Genomic DNA, 21,337 nt, shown 5'->3' with positions numbered 1-21,337 from the left:
TACACTGCAGGACCCAGTAGTGATGCTGTGAGACACCAGTGCTGCCCGGTTATTATGTAAAGGATATTCATGATCAACCTCAAAAACAGAGCAGCCATTCCAGAGGGCTGACAGCACTTCCGGTAGCTGAAGCATGGGGGCGCCACCTGCACACTTCCTGTCCGACCAGCAGGCAAGTCGGTTCATTGGGTGGGAACACGGGGCTCCGAAGCGGCGGGAATAATGGACGAAGACCAAGGGTGTAAAAATGCAGAGCTTTAATTTTTATTCTTCAAAATTTCCAGACAATTTTTGTCCAGCTGTATTTCCAGGTTTGAGGATACGTAACACTTTATAGGTAGGTGTGTCTGTATATATAATAAACATATAGTAGATGTGTGTTTAATAGTGAGGTGTAATTTGTAGTCTTGGTCTTCCTACAGATATTCCACATGGAGTCTGCCAATGTCACATGTGCAATGCAGTTGCTATGGTTACCACACAAACACAGGAAGCTATATGGTGCTCTCATGCTAAACAGCTTTGGCTCGTGTACCATGGTTTATGGCTCAAGGCGTGGTTTTTTGGGAACCCTGAACCCACGGACCCAACCAGAATGGGGACCCAGTTGCACTGTCTGCATGTACCGTGTCCCGTTTCCTTCTCAAATTGTGGGTGTGCTTTGCAGCATAACCTTACCCAGACATGTATGGTAGTGTGTCATTGCTGGTGAGACGTTTCTGGACAACACATGCAAGACACTGATCCTAAAAAGTTCCTAAAGATAAAACTCTTAGATCAATTCATGATGCTCATATGGAAGATATCGCTTTAATTACATGAGATGGTGCTGAATAGGGAGTAATCTGCATCATATTTTTACAAAGTTATGTTTCTATATACTTCCTCTTGGATATAAATATATTCCTGAACCTCCTCGGTGTAGCTATAATATAAATTAATAGGTACAGTTAATGGTAGTTTAATTTTCATCACATAAATTCTCTCTAAAAAGTTTTCTGTGCAAAGAAAACAACCAAAGTTGTATCCTTAGATTTGGTATGACGTGAGCTTACAGCAGCTGTTTTTGCCAAGGAAGCCAAGGGACAGAGTTTACATGGGGCAGGGGAAGAATGTTCCAGAACCCTCCTGGAGCCTACAATTGTGGTGTCCAGGACATGTGGGCATGAGGCCTCTTGTGTGAAATACAGGAAAGGTCAAAGTGCAGAATGTGTCATGTCATGTGACATACCACTTGACATGGCAAAGCCTGATTCTTACTTAAGCTACAGACATATAGGCTTTACAATGCAGAGAAGGAAATCATTTGGGTGGTGACTATAATACTTTACATGGCAGTTAGCACGTGTAGGACCCGTTATCGCGTATTCGTCATGTTGCTGGGAGATAGCGAGGTTCACACATAATGAAGCTTACCCAAACCACATGGAATTCTGGCTTCTGCTTCCACACTACTATACATTCATTTTTTTCAGCAGTCTTTTTTGCAGAAATGGCGGACGAGTAAGAGTACTGCAGGGCTGGCAAAGCGCGGGGTGGCAGGACGATGGCGCCGAAGCGGCAGATCCGCTTCTCACCGGGTGGGGTCTCATCTACCTTAGCTGCAAAACTCCAGATATCTGTTGTAAATTAAGTCCCCATCTCACCTTGTGGGGGGGGGGGTCTCTAGATGTGCCCCATTTTGGTCCAGTGGGAAGGGGAGATGTCTTATGATGTCTGAAGTGGTGGGGAGGCTCGCGGGGGCTATTGGGCACAGGTAAAGAGGTAACTGGGTTATTTTCTTCACGAGGGACACCTGGAGTGACGACTAATGCAGATGTGCAAGGAACTCTCAGTAACTAGTGGTCAAGGCCCAGTCAGAACCAAAGAGATTAATCATTGCACCAGGGAATTTGTCAATGTGAAACCGAGGAGTGACATCTGTACACGTTACATTTAGATAATCATCTCCTGGTCTGGATGCAGTCATGCAGCCTTGGGGAGTTTCTGGCTCTACTATTGTTTTTACTATAAACCTGCTTCCTGAGGAACGGAGCGAACAGGTCAGTGCCGCAAACTGGCGTTAGTGGCTGATAGCTGAGGTTTAGTTATGACTGTGGCTTTGTGTACCGTTAATATGTCCACATGCCGGTGCTTCTCAGATAGTCCGGCTGTGGGAAATATCTCTGCCAAAGCTATGTAAGGAGCAGACACTGACCCGCTGGAGGTTGCCGATTCCCCACAGTGGTACGGCACCACCTCACCATTTCAGCTGCGTGTGCACGGACCTCCTTTTCTGCTCACGGGTGGAGCTTGCACTCTCCTCACCCTGGCTCACCCGACAGTCCTTGATGTCCTCCATCTCTACCATGTCATCCCTGCCATCTTCGCCCTGTGCTGCCTCGTCTGGGGGATCCCCTGTCCGCACCACACAGAATTCCCGTGTCCTAACTGGGCCCAACCTGGGGATCCCCATGTCCTCTGCGTCGGCTGCTCCGCTGTCTGACTCCACTACGCAGGGTGAACCCTTGTCGGAGATCATCTCAGGGTCCGTAGGCACATCTGTGTCATCTCCCTGATTGGCGGCAGTCTCCGCTTTGTGCTCCGTTCCCTCCTGACTTGTTTTGACTGTGGCCGGATCGCTGGTGCTCCTCTTTGGATTCAGGGGGGAGCCCTTTGGGGGAAGTGTACCATTAGTCGCCTCTGGGTTGACCCCCTTGAACATTTTCTGTAGGTCATACACATCCAGACGTTTGCCTGGGGGCCCTTTCTCTGTGTTTTGTTGCTCTGTGTTCTCGCTGGACTCAGGGATGGGGAAGATGGGGGTCCCTGGAATGCTGTTCTTCTTCTCAATGTGAGTCACTCGAAACCTGTGAATCAGACCAAAATGTAGTCGGTGTTACGAAGAGATGCAAATCACAGACTTCCTGCCGTACTGTACATAACCGTGCCACAGTCACTCGGGGCGTGACCATGCGTGACCCACCTGCCCACTGAGAAGACCGTTTGCTCCCCCGACCGTGCCTTGAACCGTGCCACCCGGCTCCGGCGCCGAGCTTTCTTGGACTGGCCCTGAGCGCACAGATGGCAGGAGTTGCGGTCCGTGCCGGAATGAACAGTGTGGTGATGAGGCGGGACGCCCCCCATGCTGTCCTTGCGCATCAACCTGAGGATGGGGGTGATTCCATTATCACGATGTGTCACATTAACTGAACTTAGGATGTTTAGGATGGAATCATTCTGTAGCTGCCTGTCCCCCTGTTAATGTTCCCCCCACCCCCTCCCCCCCCCCAAGGACACCGAGTGCAGCAATGTGTGTCTGGAATCCCAACAGGCAGCCAAATCCATATGGTGGCAGGTTTGGTGAAGCAGGCAGGATACTTCCCACGCTCAACCCCTACAGCTCAGCCAGGACCGAGTGAGGCGGGAGCACGGGGAGTCAGAGAGGCTCAGCTGACGTGTATCGGGGGTATGGAGCCAGATCGGCAGTCATCTCGTGCTTCTCCTCGAAATGCTGCTTTCGATTTCAGCATAAAGCTGATGGTGTATGTCAAGCTGGAGGTGTACATCTGCTTGTGTGTCTGGGCATCTCTGAGTCAAAGTCTGCCTTTCCTTTGGACGGAGGGGCCATGCCAGCATGGCCAGTGAAAAAAATCCATCTGTAACCCTAAGAAAATTCAGGAGGCATCCACAGTAACTCATAGGCTAACTTGAGACAAATCAGAAGAACTAGACCACAACCATTTGAGGAAGTCTGCGGAGTGTTCGGGGAGCCTTTCTCTACTCATTCTGCCATACAGCGTCTGGCACAGGAGCTTCTTCACAGCTTCACACTGCTGTCCTCCCAAGCCCCAGGCTGGTGACTGCAGAAGCTACAGCTGAACCCAATTCCACCACTGGAAGGCCGCCATCTTAGCCACTTATTGAACGGTTGACTTGGGGGAGCCCCACCGTGGCACACGGACAAGCAGGTAGATTTGTCAGTTAATGGTTCAGCCCTTCGATTCATGCTGCCAAGGACCCTGTGTTCATTGTGCTAATTCCATTTTGCCGGAACCATGGGGTTACTGGACTCCACAAATTAGACCTATGTGTTGCTGGCATCGATGTAGTTAAGGTTTTACTTTAACCAGCAGTATGCTTGCCCTTGAAACTCTGCCAAAGGGATTAAAAGGAGGCATGAAAGCCGTGCTTTTCAGCTGGAAAGTGGCTTAATGGCTGTAGAGCGGATGCGTGAGGAGCTTGACTGAAAGGTTTAGCATATTTCAGGTTAGCAGCTGCAAACTCTTACAGTGCAAATTTATCACATGTACAGGGGCAGGAATCCACACCTAACACCGCCTGGTTACTATTAGAACCTTTCAGAGAAAATGGCAGGGATTTTTAGAGGAAACCGAGAATTAAAAATTCAAGAAGCTCCCCTGAGATCAATAAAGTTTATCATTCGTGGGCTGCCTTAACTGTTAGTATCAGTAATACATAGTCCTTATTTGATAATGCCATTGTAATTGCTGCTATCGATGTTGTAATAAACAGTATTTCAGACTGACAGCTCTCAACCAGAATGTCACTAGTGCCAGTTTTTAAAAGTTTGCTGAAGTTGCCATCAGCCAACATCGTAAACACCATCCCTATGCTGATCGCTGCAGGTCCTGCCTGAGGTGATTCCTCTATCAGCCTGCCAAGCAGTCACGAACATTCAAGGCCTCCTAAGCCAGGTAACAGGAGTTCGGTGATTATCTGACAAGCAGAATCTGGGGTGGAGCGACAGCGCAGCCTGGCGTAGAGCCCGTAGCCTAGGTTTAGCATGAGAGCATCTCAATGAAAATGTAAATCTAAATGAATGTAAATCTAATGTCACCACAACCAGTCATGCTGGCATTGAGATCCGAAGAATACAGAATAGCAGCTAAAGTACAACAGCTGCATTTTACGGCATTTTTAAATCCCATAAAAACTGGGAAACACACACCTGTGTCACTGTGCTGGGTTTATCTGGGCAGCCTCCAGTTTGGATTTACTAGTCTTAGTCCTCATCCCTGGTTTAGGTTAAATGCTAATTAACGTTCTTTGTATGTGTCTGATATTGCCTGAAAAGATGTATAAATCCTGTGGGCCAGTACCAGTTGAATCCCACATGGAGGCGTGGGCAGACCTCACCTCTGCTGCCCCCTGTCTGAGACGAAGTGTAATCATCTGACTAAGTCTGCTCCCCCTCAGAAACTGGAGCCCCAGGCGGCTGCCTGTGTCATCTAATGGGTTGGCCAGCACTGCTCCGTGGAATCACCTTGGAGATATTTCCTATGTGGCTGAGGCAGGCTTGTGTGAGGTTCATACCTGGCATCGACGTGCTCGCAAACATTCTGGGCCCCCAGCATCTCCTTAAATGCTTCCATATTTGCTGAGAGAAAAAGGAAATGGCTTAATTACATTTCTCTTCACAGAAGAACAGCACCTTTGTAGAGCACAACAAGAAAATGGGTGTTCTTGAATTCTGCATGAACAGATGGTAAATGCTGCCTCCATTATGACAGCATAACCCTAGGCATAAGATATGAATCATGCCAGAAGCCTTGACTAATATGACAGGAAACTGCCACTGAATATGTCTACCTGAGCTCATATTCAAGGGATGTGTGAGGCACAGGTCTGATACGCCATCGAGGGACCTAACAGAGCTTACAGCCATCAACAACCTGTCTCCCAGTCCACCAAATTCACACAGGACTGTACCTTCATTCTCAATGATGCACTTCAGGATTTGTTCCACTGTGTCCTGGTTTTCCTCGGATCCATCATCTGAATTCATAAGGAGAGTGAATAAAGTGAATATCACAAAGACTGTTCCTATTACTCCACAGTTCTGATGCCCCTAAGCATGCTGGGAACATGATTGACGATTGACACATGGATGTTTACATAAATGATACTGCTTGGAAGCCTGCTGGCTTTTCTGTATCATGTGGCAACATCAAAGTCCAGAAAGTGCCTTCACCATGTGCAGCTACCTAGTCAAGTCCAGGTCTCCGGAACTTTACCTACCGTTGTTGGCAGCCACCTTGTCCTGTCCCTCCTCCTCGTCTTCGGGTTCGCCCGTGCGGCAGCGGTAACCCTTCTTCTTCAGCATGTGGCAGATGAGGAAGCCAAGGAGCCCAGTGAGGAAGAAGAAGAAGACCAGGAGGAAGATCATGTACTGGGGAGGGGGTTCCCCCACACTTGACGTGACCTGGTCCGTCATCGGCCTCTTGCTCTCTCACACGGTACTCTTGGCAGAGTGGGACCTGCAGAGAGGTGGGGAAGGGGTACTGTATGACTCTCTGCTTTATCTGGACCCTTCAATGAGCGGTAGGCTCTTTCTTCTCCATCTGGGCCTTCATGTTATGAGCAGATAACAGCTGGCAGGGGTCCCATGTAGCGCTGGTATGCAAACTCCACCTTTATCTGGATGAACATGCATGAGGAGCAGACCTCGGCTAGGCACACACCCAAAAGCTTCAGGGCTGGCAAAATGTTCCACACCACGCATCTAATCCATCAGCTTCCATGTTTGCCTGTCTGCATCTGTTGACTATCCAACTGTGATGTCCGTTTGACTGAATGCATTACCATGCTCAGAAGGTCTCCAAGTAGATCTTCAAGGACAGACACACCTGTTAGTAGACAGCAGCCATTATGATGAGCTCCTCAACAAGAGGGGCTTCATGTTCTGTGGACCAGTAAAGGACCAGGCAGTCTCAGGTAACCATGTTAAGAAGTGAATATAGTGGCGCTTGTTTGAATGGCTGTTTCAACATACTAACAAAACCAGCAGATAACGCATCATACAATTCACCAATCAGATACCAGTTTACATACCCCAAACACTTTGCCAATCAGACACCTCCATGTTTACATCTCTACACGTCTAAATGTATCATGTGTCAGATGCCTGTTTGTCAATTTCTGCAAAATGCGTGTAAACAGGCATCGGAATGATGTTTGTGGGATTTAAGTACCGTTATACATTCATGTATATTAATGCCATTGATAGCTTGTGAAAAATGACTTAAAATTATATAATGTGCACAGTTTAAAGCTTTAGCTAAATGTCAAGTATTTACATTAAGTTAATTTACCACAGGGGTGTCATTGGAGATTTTGGGCCCCAGGAAAGCATATCATGTTGAGCCCCCAAAACCTGACCAATCATATTATGTTCCCAAAATTTTTTAAGGCCCCTGTTGCTCAGGGGCCCATGGAATCATTCTAACTGTCCCGCCCCCTTTACGGCGCCTCTTATTTAGTAGATGCTTTTGTCCAAAGCGATACAAGCAAGGCTGATTGTACTAGATGTTCATGCATTTGAATAAAGATGCGTTCATGTGGAGTTATAGTTAAGCTTAACAGTTCTATTAATAAACATAATTACAACGGAACTGACCAGCAGAATATAACATAAATATTATCAGCACTGCGGAACAATCGACTACAAAACCTGTTCCCTTCCTGCATGGCTGTTGTCTCAGGTTGCCCTCAAGGTCACTTTGTATTGCACTTCAAGGTCTCCTCACATCCTTCAGGATCATTATCTCCTCATTTTGGGAAGAAAACCAACTTGAACTGCATCATTAAAGCGGACAGCTGACCCAGCAGTCTGCATACAGGCGCTGTCCGTCACCGGTGCCCCCCGAAAGGGCCCTCGTCTGCCAGTAGTGGGTACTTCACAGGGTACTCCCACACCAAACATGCCCATCACTCAAACAACACTTCTGCTGTGACAATAGCATTTGTATTGGATCTTCTTCAGCTGTCCATCACTACTGGCTAGTAGTGTAGCGGAGAAATGCCGTCATGAATGGCTCTTTGTTTCACTGAATGGTCTGGCAGCAGAGCCCAAAACAGCAACCCCCCCCAATCCTGCCTTCTGAACTTAGAGTCAATAAACATCACCAAGCACCTTGACGTAATTAACACCCATTATCGCGAACTCCACTTTTATCATAATTACAGTGATAATTCCTGTGCAATTGCATTGTTCCTGCATTTTATTTTTTTGCACTTTTTTGTTCTCTAACTGAAACAAGCAGGGATAGCTTACAAAAACAACATCAGGAATGCTGAAATCAAGCTGCAGGTAGCCTGCTACGCAGCAATATCCATCACATATTATACGTTTTACATAAATCCCAGGAGGGTGGCTGGTTCTGAGATGTTGGAGCCACCAAGCCTGACACCAACAGTCACACCACATATAAAATCACCTAGATCCGGCATCTTGGCTATTGTGACCCTAATGGCACTTTTCCACTGGCATACAGGACCCAGCCCAATCCCAACCTGTACCGTGAAGAGAGACTAGCTACAGTGCGGTTCCAGCATGCTTTGGTTTCCCACTGCAGAAGGGCAGGCTCGGTAAAGGCATTGCTGAGTTTCGAGAGCGACAGTGGCATGCAACTGAAGAGACGCTTATTTACTGTTCACACGGTGTACACCATGATTTACTACATGTGCTAATACCTGCTTGCACTTCTGTGAGAATCGTTGTGTTATGTTAGCATCAAACGTTAGCAGAATTAGCATTCTCTTGCATAAATTTGCATCATGAATCCATTCTGTTCAGGCATTCTATACTACTTTTTTTAAAACAGAAGATTGGTAAGTTTCAAATTCTGAGTTTAAAGTTTGGGAATGCATCAATACATAGCGATGTGTGATACTACTACATCCATGCATATTGACACAGATCACTGGTTCTTTGTTGACTCTTGACTGCACATTTCTACCAACCAGCTCGGTTTGGTCACGCATTTGGCCCTGTTATTAAGCAGGGCCATGTCAGCGTGAGTACAGCTTAGGTAAAGCTTGCATAAATTTACAATGGAAAACCATCTCTTCGCAATTTGGCTTGAGTATGGCTTGGTTCTTGGTGGCAGGGTGAAAGTTCCATTAGTCAGGCAGTAAGTGAACTTCACCAATCTGGATGCTGTACATATTCAGATGCAGCCACACGATTGGCTGTTTGGAGGACTGGACTGTTGGTAACCAAATAATGTGGCCACTCAGTGCAAATGTGGTGTAAGTGACTATACAGAAGTTATGAACAGGAAGTTAAATGTTAAGTGGAAACTGAGCTTTAGCTTACCAGGTGAGTCGGTAGTAGGATATGAAACATAACAAGCCTGCAGAAACCTTCTCTCCCAACAGCTTAACTTGTAGACTGGGCTACATGGCCTGAAACCTTCTAGAGAAGAACCCACAACCACAATGCTGCATCTTACAGCCAAGACCCTGGAGACAAAGACTGTCCAGCTGATTCTCCTGGAGAGCTGGGGGAACAAGACCTAAGAGAACCTGGATGAGAAGATTGAGAACAAACACCCCCAGTGCAGCCTGACACGCTGCCGCAGCACCGTATTGAACCCGGAAACACTGCTGATCTCACTTCCTCAAATACGAACATGAGCAACAGCAACAAAACGTAACCGCAGATGATGCCATGTCAGTTTGACAAAGGCACAGAGAGACACAGTGTTTCCGTGCTAAACTGAAACCCATTTATACTCATAGAAAGAAGAATGGAAAATACCACATGCAACAATATTAAAGTAGCTCCAGAGGTAGGTAACAAACAATTTTTCAGTCATGCAGTAACCTTACTGGCCTTAGGAAGTGAGTTCTAGTGAGTTCTCAGACAAGTGATAACCTCTGAGGCTTTGACAGATTGTCTATACATCAAATTGTCGGGAACAGCAATGATGAAGCCCTACGGTTATTAATTACAGTTCACCAATGCCCATGAGCCTTGATTACTTGTTTAATAAATGTTAATTATTCCAGGGTGAAGCTGATGGAAGGGCCCACATCTGTACATTCGCCCTGACTGGAGCAGTATTTAACTGTACAGGATGGAATGTCTTATAAAATTCCTATTAAATATCAGGCCGCCCTTTGCTGTACACTCGGATTAGCTATCAGCGATTTATTTACACGAAGAACATATTGGGAGAGATAGTTTTTGATATGTGTGGACAAATGTGCATTTGCAATAAAGTTCATTAGCATAGGAGTAAGATGCCATTCCCTTTCACAAAATGAGGTACTTTATCCTCAAGTTGCCCGTTTAGCACTGTTTTTCCCCGTCACGCAGCGTGTGTTGTACAGCGCCCGGTCAGACCATGGGAGCCGCAGATCGGATATAAATAAGATACAGGAGCCGCCCAGAAAGCGGAGGGTCCCGACGGCCGTGACACGCTGGGCTCGCCTCTCACACCGACGCATCTCCGGGTGAATTATGGACACCGACAGAGACCGACCTTGGATTTTCCATGCAGGGGCCGGATTACAGGCCAGATACACAGCATAGCCCAGCCATCCATCTTCCTTAACGCTTTATTCAGTTACCATTATTGGGCCTATACTAACGAATTCTCTTGGGTTTGGTGATCTTCCCTAGTAATTAATTTGGAAAAGCAGATAACCTTATTTTAAAGTGTAAAATTTGAAACTTTGACCATGCTGAGTTTTTAAAAATGCAAACAGTCTGGTCTTAATGAAAATGAATTAGTTCAGTCAGATATCCTTTAAATTAATCCTGAGAAAACCGGAAAGACAGCTTGTGCCTGAACGTTGCGTGTTTCTTCATATGGGTTGGTTCTCGCCGTCCAACTTGGTGATCTGGAGATGACCTCCCACAAAACTAGTACAACAGACGATTTACATATCCTTATCCATCCCTATCCATCTGTCATTCTATTGCAAAAGCATTCGGCTTTTATTTAGCTCGCATAATATTTCTTGTAACATTTAACCTAATGTGACATTGTGCCGCACGTCTTAAACGCCCAAACGCTCCCGTGATGAAATGGACCTTTCCTTTAATCAACCTCCCCGTGCGGTTTCTACCTCGGTCAGCACGGTAGATTTCATGACACGACTGCCCTTGGACTTGATTTTTTTTAACCGTGGTCTGATGGACCTGCACGGTGCATCCTCATCTACATTCATGTATGGGGTAACAGCGGCTCTGGTGATAGGGAGCAGGATCGTGCATATAAAAGACAAATATGTGCCCTTGCATCCCACATCGAGTGCAACCCGAAAAGGATGGAGACTGCACGGCAGCCAGTTTTAACATATCATACACGGCCCTTGACTATTCGGCGTCGGCACGTCCCCTCGTTTACCTCAGTGCTATTTCTGCAATTCGTACTTACTGGTGACATTGCATTTCGAGGACGCAAATAACCGAGCGGTGAAAATGCGTTTGCTGCAGCACAAGCAGGATGAGCGGTTCGCCCGTGTACGCAGCGGTACCGCTCCGATCTCCCCAGCCTGCCCCCCATTAAGGTAATTCAGAATGACTATTAACGCAAGATGCCCCTAACCCTCGGAGGGGCCCCGTCGCACAAACGCTATAGAGCGCAGTTCAAACTCACCGGAATGTCAGAGCCGAACGCCTGTGCTGTGTGGGGCCATCGAGACGAGGCTGGTCTCTGATCGAGATCCAGCCGAGAGCTGCTCTGGAGTAAACGGAGGGAGGGAGAGGAAATTTCCAAGTTATTTAAAGGGAAAATAGCCGGGGTTAATGACGTGACGACAGCCTCAGTGAAACTACCCGTGGTAAACTCTCAGTTTTGATGATAGTCTACAAAACACTAAAAAAAACATGGATGCATGTTAAATCCCTTACATTTTAGAAATTATTGCCGCTTGCTAGAGTTAAACATACAGTTGCATCATTTTGCAAAAATACAAAATAAAGAATAAATACACAAACATATACACCTATACTTACTACCCTATAATTTCTCAAATGATAATTATATAGGAAGAAGTTCAGAAAAACAATGAATTTAAGTTTACAGCTGTTTTTCCGATTTAAATAACTGGACAGCTGAATTTCCACCTCACGTGGACTACAGAACAAAAGTTATTTTAATGTAAATACGGGTTATTATAATACCCTGAGATTTAAATCGGCGGCACTTATAATGAATGTGTATATTTCTAATCATGGCTGAACAGAGACACGCAAGTCAAAGCGGCGTAATGTACTATAGCACAGTGGTGACAATGAAATACAATAAAATTCACTTTGAATTAACTGATGAAATCTAAACAGAATTACATGTCAGAATTAGATGATTCCCTTTTTGGGGTATACCTATCTAAGTAATTCGGTGTCGGTAATTGTTGCATAAGATGATTTATTGCATGGACCACAGTCGCATTATAAGGGTTTTAAAGAGCATTTGACCACTGCTCCACTACCATGCAATTAATTCCGAATATCACCGCACTCGCCCTTTAAATTTACGTCATCCCCCTTTCCACCGCCCTCTCATGTACATACTCGACGTCGACGTTTGATGACGCATTCATATTCCATTCCGCGATCACAATGGCGGCGGCCTGGTAGCTGCAGAGATACCTGTGATCGGCTGGATTCAGGGGCATCTCCGTACGCTGTACAGTCGCTGACAGAGAAATAACCTCACCGTTCGCGTAATGACGAACAGGACGGCTTATTTTTACGACCCGGATGTCGGGAACTTTCATTATGGTAAGCCGGCGCTAACAGTTTTCGGATAGCTCGGGGCTATTTGGCTAACACAGAGAGCCAGGATCGGGATTTAGATGTGATTTGAAATCCAAAATAGAGAGGGGTTTCTGCAGACCGCACTTCACAGAGCGGGCTTTTCTCTCTGTCTGCAGCCATCTGACTAGGCTGTTCCTCCGAGTCTGCCGATCAGCTGTGTCTGGTCCCTTTGCAGATATGTCTTTGATTCTGCTTTTAATAGACCAGTGTGTGATGCCTTCTTATTTGGATACACAAGCAGTTTGTTAGTGGGACAGCGGGCTGTAGATTGCACAGTGAAATCGTTTTCACGATCAGGCAGCTTTACCAGGCTAACACAGCGCATTAATAGTGAGAGATTCATCCACTGACATTTATGTGGGCGTTGCTTACAGCAGCCTCTTCGCTGGGTAAATGGAGGCGCCCGAAGTGGGAGGGGACCCACCTCGTTTTTCTGACTCCTGGCATCCTTTAGATGTGGTGCTGGGTTCATGTACGTGGGGGTTACAGCTTCCTGTATCATTCCTGTATGCCGAAAACGCCGCTAAATCCCGCAAGTTTCATTATATAACAATCTTCTGACTATTTCCTCTCCAAGGTGCTGGGCATCCCATGAAACCTCACCGCTTGTCACTCACGCACAGCCTCGTTCTGCATTATGGCCTTTACAAGAAGATGATGGTAGGATCTTATTCCCGCTACACATAAGCTTAAAATACAATTGAGTTGTTTTTTGTTTGGTGTGGGCAAGAACCTCACAGTAGGAGTATATAGTGCTACAATTTGGACAAATGTGAAATTCACATTTAATTATACAACATAGAACAACAACATGGTAGAAGAATAAGGCAAGTTGTTAAACACATGGTGTAAGAACAACAGTAGTGTGATGAAAATGAGTCCAACACAGCACAAATAAACGTGATAGTATAACACACTTTGGGTGAAGGAGGAAGCTGGGGGGGGGGGGGGGTTGCTTGATCAGGTGTACCCGCAGATGCTCTGCAAGACCTTAGATGAATCTGATATACTTTAAAGTTTTATTAATACAGTACTGCGTGGACGGAATTTCCTGTAGATTAGACATTGAAGAGGTTATAATAGTCTAGTACTTACAGATAGGCATTAATTTTTATATAAATACAGGTATGCGTGATGTGCATCAGACCAAATAACATCTGTTGCTGTTAAAGAATTAAAATAGACAAAATAATTGAAAAATCTATTAATACATTTTAAAATTCAGGTTTTGGCAATATACAGCTATAGTAAAATAGTACTGCCATAAAACTGAAACGCAAACACACATTTCAGTCAAATCAAATCTTTTTTTTTTCTTTCCAGAAACTGATTTCTGATCAGACCTGTTGGGCAATGTCTGTGAACGTGTCAGTAATATTGTTATATCATATTGCTCTGTCCCATCTCTGCCCTCTCGCTGCACTGGCTCCACCCCATCCCCACCCTGTCCCTGCCCTGCTCCTCCCCATTTCCCCCCTCCCTGGTTGTCAGGTGTTTAAACCATACAAGGCCTCCCAGCACGACATGTGCCGCTTTCACTCGGAGGATTATATCGACTTCCTGCAGAAGGTCAGCCCCAACAACATGCAGGGCTTCACCAAAAGCCTCAACACCTTCAATGTGGGAGATGACTGGTAGGTGCCAGCATTCACTCTGCAGCCTGACGGAAGTGAGCTTATTGTCTCTTCTTGATGACATCAGTCATTCAGCAGTGTTTGTACATGACATGAAATCTGGTGCTCTGTCTGCCTTTTTTATAATGATGCAAGGATACCAGACCTTGCAGTCCTATTTTTTTTGGTATCAGTTGTGATTCTGCTGCAGGACATGTTCTTGAGAGTCACTGTGCCTGTTCTGTCCCAGCCCGGTGTTTCCGGGCCTGTTTGAGTTTTGTTCCAGGTACACAGGGGCGTCACTTCAGGGAGCAACGCAACTGAACCACAAGGTGTGTCCCACCACCGCACAAATGCGCACATGCAGCAACGCATTAGCACGGCACCCACAACATCAACACACGCAGACACAGAAGCACTTGTGACTTACTAGCCTGCCTGGGTGCTCAAGCCCTTGTCTGCAAATCGTCACACAGACAGGCAGAAAACGCAGTCTCTGACCTGACCCGGAGACCGTACCGCGGTTCCAGGAGGTCGGGTCTAAATTTACCTTGATAGAGCTGAATCTTTGAGCGGTTTTTGCTCCGAGTTGTACACTTCCTGACCAAAATAGGTCACTGTTTGAATTTAAATAACCAAATACTGAGGGGTTGCATCAGTTGAACCGGTCTGGGCTCACTAGCAACATTATGCAGCAAAAAATGAAGTCAGCTGGATACTTGAATTTACTGCATGATTAGGTCAGAGGTAGGCAACCCTGGTCCTGGAGTTCTGGTATCCAGCAGGTTTTCTGTCCAACCTCGTGAGTTACTGTCTGCCTGAGATCAGGTGGTTCATCAGAGATCAAGTAGGATGGAAAACCTGCTGGATACCGGCACTCAAGGATCAAGGTTGCCTACCCCTGGACTTGGTTATCCTACCAATAAGTTTTTTCTTTCCTGACCGTACAGGTATATTTCAGGACGAGAGTGGCTAGATTAGGCTTGAATTGTGAAAGAGTATGAGCAATCATGTTCACACATGAATTGGCCACCACAGAGTTCCACCAGAGTTGTTGCATAGGCTTGTGGAAACAATGCCACAATGAAAATGTGCTGTAATCAAAGCTAAAGGTGGTCCAACTAAATGACTGCTTTTTTGGCCAGGCAGTGTATGAGGGGTTTGAAAACAATACCGTTAGGAACTTGCTCTGCGGTGCAGCCCATTGGGGAGATGGCTGTTACACACAGGAGTGCAGTCACACTAGCATTGCTGCAGTGTGGCCATATAGTCCTTAATAGACAAGCTGCTTTCTTTGCCAGATATGTGACATCGCCATCAACTGGGCTGGAGGACTGCACCACGCCAAAAAATTTGAGGTGCGGTAGCCCCGGAAGCCCGCTAGTTGGTGTTTTGGGTAGCTGGTGATTGGTCGTTATAATCATGTCTCTTGTGCCCCCAGGCCTCGGGATTTTGCTACGTTAACGACATTGTCATCAGCATCCTGGAGCTGCTAAAGTGAGCTACATCGCCTTGCTGGATATTTTGATTTCACTAGGAGGCAGCACCCTACCACTTTCCAGTGTCACTAGGAGGCAGCACCCTACCGCTTGCCTCTGTCACTAGGAGGCAGCACCCTACCGCTTTCCTGTGTCACTTGGAGGCAGCATCCTACCACTTTCCAGTGTCACTAGGAGGCAGCACCCTACCGCTTTCCTGTGTCACTTGGAGGCAGCATCCTACCGCTTGCCTCTGTCACTAGGAGGCAGCACCCTACTGCTTACCTCTGTCACTAGGAGGCAGCATCCTACCGCTTACCTGTGTCACTTGGAGGCAGCACCCTACTGCTTACCTCTGTCACTAGGAGGCAGCACCCTACTGCTTACCTCTGTCACTAGGAGGCAGCATCCTACCACTTTCCAGTGTCACTAGGAGGCAGCACCCTACCGCTTGCCTCTGTCACTAGGAGGCAGCACCCTACCGCTTTCCTGTGTCACTTGGAGGCAGCATCCTACCGCTTACCTGTGTCACTAGGAGACAGCACCCTACTGCTTACCTCTGTCACTAGGAGGCAGCACCCTACTGCTTACCTCTGTCACTAGGAGGCAGCATCCTACCACTTTCCAGTGTCACTAGGAGGCAGCACCCTACCGCTTGCCTCTGTCACTAGGAGGCAGCACCCTACCGCTTTCCTGTGTCACTTGGAGGCAGCATCCTACCGCTTGCCTCTGTCACTAGGAGGCAGCACCCTACTGCTTACCTCTGTCACTAGGAGGCAGCATCCTACCGCTTACCTGTGTCACTAGGAGACAGCACCCTACCGCTTACCTGTGTCACTAGGAGGCAGCACCCTACCGCTTACCTGTGTCACTAGGAGACAGCACCCTACCACTTGCCTCTGTCACTAGGAAGCAGCACCCTATCACTTGCCTGGCCCTCTGCCCACTATCCTTCCACCAGCCAGTGTCACCTTCAGTTCTGTCTGTGCCCCTAAACGTGCCTGCTTTCTGCACTGGAAGTCTTTCTTCTGGCTTTGTAATCGACAGTGGACCGAATATATGTTTTATTTAAGGCAGAGAGCAAGTGGATAGATTGAAATGGACTTCACCTAGTGTCCTATCAGGGCAGACCTGCAACAGTCTGCTCTCTGCTGGTTTGGGTGCTTGGTGCAGAAGCAGCATTTTCTGATGATGATGTGTGAATCAGTCCGAGGTATGAGGGACTTGGCACACCTCAGCTGGAGATATGGAGGCAGTGTCGTTACCCTGAGATGGAGGTTTCTTCCAGGAGACACACTGTGTTTAAATACTGTCTGAGGTGCAGCCTCCAGAACAGTCTGATCCAGATTTGAACGAGAGCTGAGTAAATTACACCTCAGAAGCTGAGTGCAGATGGTACAGCTTTTAATTACATTTATCCAGGTATAGAGGGGTGTGATTTAAGCTGGTTGGTGTGGCTTTGCTGTGCTCCCCCCTCCCAGGTACCACCCCCGTGTACTGTACATCGACATTGACATTCACCATGGCGATGGCGTTCAGGAGGCTTTCTACCTGACTGACCGCGTCATGACCGTGTCCTTCCACAAGTATGGGAACTACTTCTTTCCAGGAACAGGTAGGGTCATGCGACAGTGCTGCAGTGGAGCCGGGGTGGGGGTACTCACGAGATTGCTGACAGTGCACACTTCCCGCAGGGGACATGTATGAGGTGGGAGCAGAGAGCGGCCGCTACTACTGCCTGAATGTGCCACTCCGAGATGGCATTGATGATCAGAGTGAGTTTACCGTGGTTTTGTGGTATGGCCAGGACCTGCCCCTGGGCCGGGCCGGTCCTGTAGGGTCCATTTGATGCTTATTCCTGTAAAAGATCAGCAGGATTAACACCAGCAGATGCTCAGACCTGACTTTTGTGATTGCGGTGACACTCCCCACATGTTTTTTAATGATAACGATGGTAATGAAGCACTATTACAAAGAGCAGCTCTTTATTGTGGTTATCATGGTAACAGTCTGTCAGTGCAGCAAATGTTCCTGTTTTTGTTCACAGGCTACAGGCAACTGTTCCAGCCCGTCATCAAGCAGGTGGTGGATTTCTATCAGCCCACCTGCATCGTGTTGCAGGTGAGGCTGCTATGGGTGGCCATGCTTGGAAGGGCACATGGGGCGGCCATGCTGGGAAGGGCTCATGGGCAGCCATGCTGAGAAGGGCACATAGGGGTGGTTATGCACTGTATAAAGTTCGACTGTTCTCCCCTGGAACTCATTGATGACTCTTCTTTTGCAGTGTGGCGCTGATTCTTTAGGATGCGACAGGCTTGGCTGCTTTAACCTTAGCATCAGGGGTCATGGGTAAGTCTCACTGGTTGGGATGTATGATCACCAACACAAGTCTATACTGCCATCTTCTGGACATGATATGAAAATATCAGCTTTGTGAGAATATCAACCCACCTAGACACTTCAGTAGTATCATTTAAAGCAGTTGTGGTCTTATTCCTGTGTGCAAGCCGTGGAGCCCTGCAATGAACAAACGTCTTGATCATCATTTATTTTGAGATGATGGCTGTTGAGGTTTTTAGCAACATGACAGAAATAGCCTTGGATCTGAACTTCAGAGTCAGGTCTGCTGATGGTCTTCCTGTCAGAAGGGATTTAGAAAGAGTGCCTCATCATGCCCAGTCGAATCCCGACTGAGTCCTAGAATGGGATTTGTGGAGCTGGTGACCCTGAAAGACACACCCAAAACAGACAAGAAGGATGTGACAAGCAGATGTACATTCACTGAGGACACTAGCGGCCGTGACTGTGTCCCCTCAGCAGCGCCATCTTGTGGTGCCTGGCTGCAGTGTGTCAGTCGGGTCCATGAGGATATTCAGTTCGAGGCTTCGCCCTCCAGACCTCATGTGTGCCATGCGATCGCTGTGTGTATTAACCAAATGGGGCATCGTGGGAACAATGTGTCTTCTTTGGCTGCAGGGAATGTGTGGAGTTTGTGAAGAGCTTCAGGATCCCCCTGCTGGTGCTGGGAGGCGGGGGTTACACGGTCCGCAACGTGGCGAGATGCTGGTGAGTGTGCATCCTGGTGGGGGGAGGTGTGGGGTGGGGGGCATAGGTAATTAGCAGTACAGACACTCCTTACTTAACGACCAAGTTCCGTTCCTACGACTGTTGTTTCGACAAGTTAGGAACTGCCTCTTAGCGATATTTCAGCATACTGTACTGGTAGTGGGTTTGTGTCAGCCATCTTTAGATAGTTTTAATGCACTGTTTATAATGTTTTTAGTATATTTATAAATGTTTAAACAGTAGCGTAGTATATACTGTAATAATCAGAATAGAGGAAATCAGCTCCAATATACAACACTGTAAATACAGGTAATAGTTGTTATTTATTCTGGCTGGAGAAAATGTCTAAAGGAAACTCCAACTTATTTTAATTAGCAAAACTCTAACATATTACAGAATATAAAAATACGTACATATAAATTTGTAGTTCTGGAGAATGCTAACATGAATGCTAGTGTAGTGAATACTGACCGACTGCGGGAAGGAGACTGAGACGAACATAAGAACATAAGAAATTTACAAACGAGAGGAGGCCATTCGGCCCATCAAGCTCGTTTGGGGTGAACTTAACTAATAGCTCAGAGTTGTTAAAATCTTATCTAGCTCTGATTTAAAGGAACCCATGGTTTTAGCTTCCACTACAATAGCAGGAAGACTATTCCATACTCTGACTACACGCTGTGTAAAGAAGTGCTTCCTCAAATTTGTTTTAAAATGTTCTCCCGCTAATTTCCACTTATGGCCACGAGTTCTAGTATTTAGACTAATATTGAAATAGTCATTTGGCTGAACGGCATCCAGACCCGTTAGAATCTTATAGACCTGAATCATATCCCCCCTTAGTCTCCTTTGCTCAAGGCTGAACAGATTCAGTTCCGCTAACCTCTCCTCGTAAGACATTCCTCTAAGACCAGGAATCATTCTCGTAGCTCTTCGTTGCACGAAGGGAGATGTGGGATGATTTCCATGACCAAAGTACGCCGTATACTACCGACTGGTCGTAAGTCTGGGCGGTCGTTAAATGGGTAGGTCGTTAAGCGAGGAGTGACTGTAATAATATACCTGTAATGAGTCCCATCTAGCTCTCACTGTTCTGGTCTAGCCTAGCCACAGAGGAGGTTTGTTTGGAATTTGCCGGAAAGGTGTTTTAAAACTTTAAACTTAGTTCCTGACTCTTGCAAGCTTGTGCCGAAACACGGCATCGGTAAGCCCATATGAGCTCAGGCGGCGTGTTGCTCTGTTTCAGGACCTACGAAACCTCCCTGCTGGTGGAGGAGTCGATCAGCGACGAGCTGCCGTACAGCGGTGAGAGTCCCAGTGACACGCAGCCTTGAGGGCGTCTCCCCTGGGATGAGGGCCTTCCCTCCATCTTTACGATGCTGTTTGCATGGCTTGTTTAATACCATATTCTGTGTTGAGGCCAGCAAGTTTTTAGCATGAAAGCTGTATGATAAATTGATTACTACTAGCGTGTAGGTGTTTAAGATGGCAGACACTTTTGCATTGTGGGTTCTTCTCCTCCTCATTTGGATCCCTCTCTCTTTTACCCATTTCCCACAGAGTACTTTGAGTACTTTGCCCCAGACTTCACACTCCACCCTGATGTCAGCACCAGGATAGAGAACCAGAACTCCAGACAGGTCAGCCTGCTGTCCGGGGTGTCTCACTGGGCTGGGCCTCCCTTTGCCTATAGTGCTGCCTATGTTCCTGGCTGTCAATCCTGGTCCTGGAGAGTCCTGATCCCCAGGTCTGACACCCCCCCCCGCTTCCTGTGCAGTACTTGGAGCAGATCCGACAGACGGTCTTTGAAAACCTGAAAATGCTGAATCACGCGCCGAGCGTTCAGATCCACGACGTGCCCTCAGACCTGCTCAGCTACGATCGGTCGGATGAGGCGGACCCAGATGAGCGGGGCTCTGAGGACAATTACTCCAGGTACAGGTCCCCCCCCCCTCTCTTTTATATTGACCTAGGTGGTTTTGCTGCTAAAACAGATTGTGATCCATTATGTTTGTTTACCAGGCCAGAGGCATCCAATGAATTCTATGATGGTGACCATGACAACGACAAGGAAAGCGATGTGGAAATTTGATTGGCCCAGACTTGCGGAGGGGGCGGCGTTTCCTGCCAGCACGGAATCATGAAGGCCACAGTTCCAAAAGCCATAGTCGACCTTAGAGGATTACCAGCTTCCTCCGCTATGAGGAAGTGCAGGGCTGTCCCTTCGAATCTTGTTTACGGCGCACCTTTTTAAGAGAGACGTACTTTTGTTGTTGCATTGTTTTAACTAGACTGTTCTTGGAGCTCCCTTCAGCCTTGGCAAGTCTGTCGTCGTTACCAGACGTGTGTGTAATTATGGGACAGAGAACAACCTAATGTGGAGATAAAGGCAGGACGGAAGCCTTTGTTTTAGTATCAGAGTCTGTACTTTTTTTTTTGATAATTTTTAATACAAATAAATAGGTCTACTGCCTGTCCTCAAGTAGCCATAATTAAACTTTTTGTCCAAGGGCTCCTGTTCAAACCAGAGATGAATGTTCAGCCTGCTAGAATTCCTCCATCTGCTTAATTACAGGCTGCCATTTACTTGTTGTCCAAATCATTTTGAGAGAGGCTGGCGTAGA

The 21,337-nt window shown here is 47.0% G+C and overlaps 2 protein-coding genes across 2 annotated transcripts; one reads left to right on the top strand and one right to left on the bottom strand.

The window, feature by feature from the left end:
• Window positions 1-242: 242 nt before the first annotated feature.
• rell2 (RELT like 2) lies at window positions 243-12,318 on the bottom strand. The gene is made up of 7 exons (XM_023794960.2): window positions 12,122-12,318; window positions 11,394-11,477; window positions 6,022-6,260; window positions 5,713-5,778; window positions 5,317-5,380; window positions 2,966-3,145; window positions 243-2,849 (listed from the first exon to the last, which is right to left on the bottom strand). Exons 3-7 carry the CDS (start codon window positions 6,215-6,217, stop codon window positions 2,240-2,242), a joined length of 1,116 nt encoding a protein of 371 aa, XP_023650728.1. The 5' UTR covers window positions 6,218-6,260; window positions 11,394-11,477; window positions 12,122-12,318; the 3' UTR covers window positions 243-2,239.
• Window positions 12,319-12,336: 18 nt separating this feature from the next.
• hdac3 (histone deacetylase 3) lies at window positions 12,337-21,190 on the top strand. Its single transcript, XM_023794958.2, has 15 exons — window positions 12,337-12,520; window positions 13,134-13,216; window positions 14,048-14,190; window positions 14,420-14,501; window positions 15,471-15,527; window positions 15,611-15,666; window positions 17,129-17,262; window positions 17,342-17,422; window positions 17,695-17,768; window positions 17,932-17,996; window positions 18,624-18,713; window positions 19,960-20,018; window positions 20,274-20,353; window positions 20,491-20,648; window positions 20,736-21,190. The coding sequence occupies exons 1-15, from the start codon at window positions 12,466-12,468 to the stop codon at window positions 20,803-20,805; spliced, it is 1,287 nt and encodes a 428-aa protein (XP_023650726.1). The 5' UTR covers window positions 12,337-12,465; the 3' UTR covers window positions 20,806-21,190.
• The last annotated feature ends 147 nt before the right edge of the window (window positions 21,191-21,337 follow it).

Source organism: Paramormyrops kingsleyae, chromosome 10, assembly GCF_048594095.1.
Source record: "Paramormyrops kingsleyae isolate MSU_618 chromosome 10, PKINGS_0.4, whole genome shotgun sequence".
Taxonomy (NCBI): Eukaryota; Metazoa; Chordata; class Actinopteri; order Osteoglossiformes; family Mormyridae; genus Paramormyrops; species Paramormyrops kingsleyae.
Note: the sequence above shows the minus strand (reverse complement) of the source record. Positions and strands in the feature narration are given on the sequence as shown.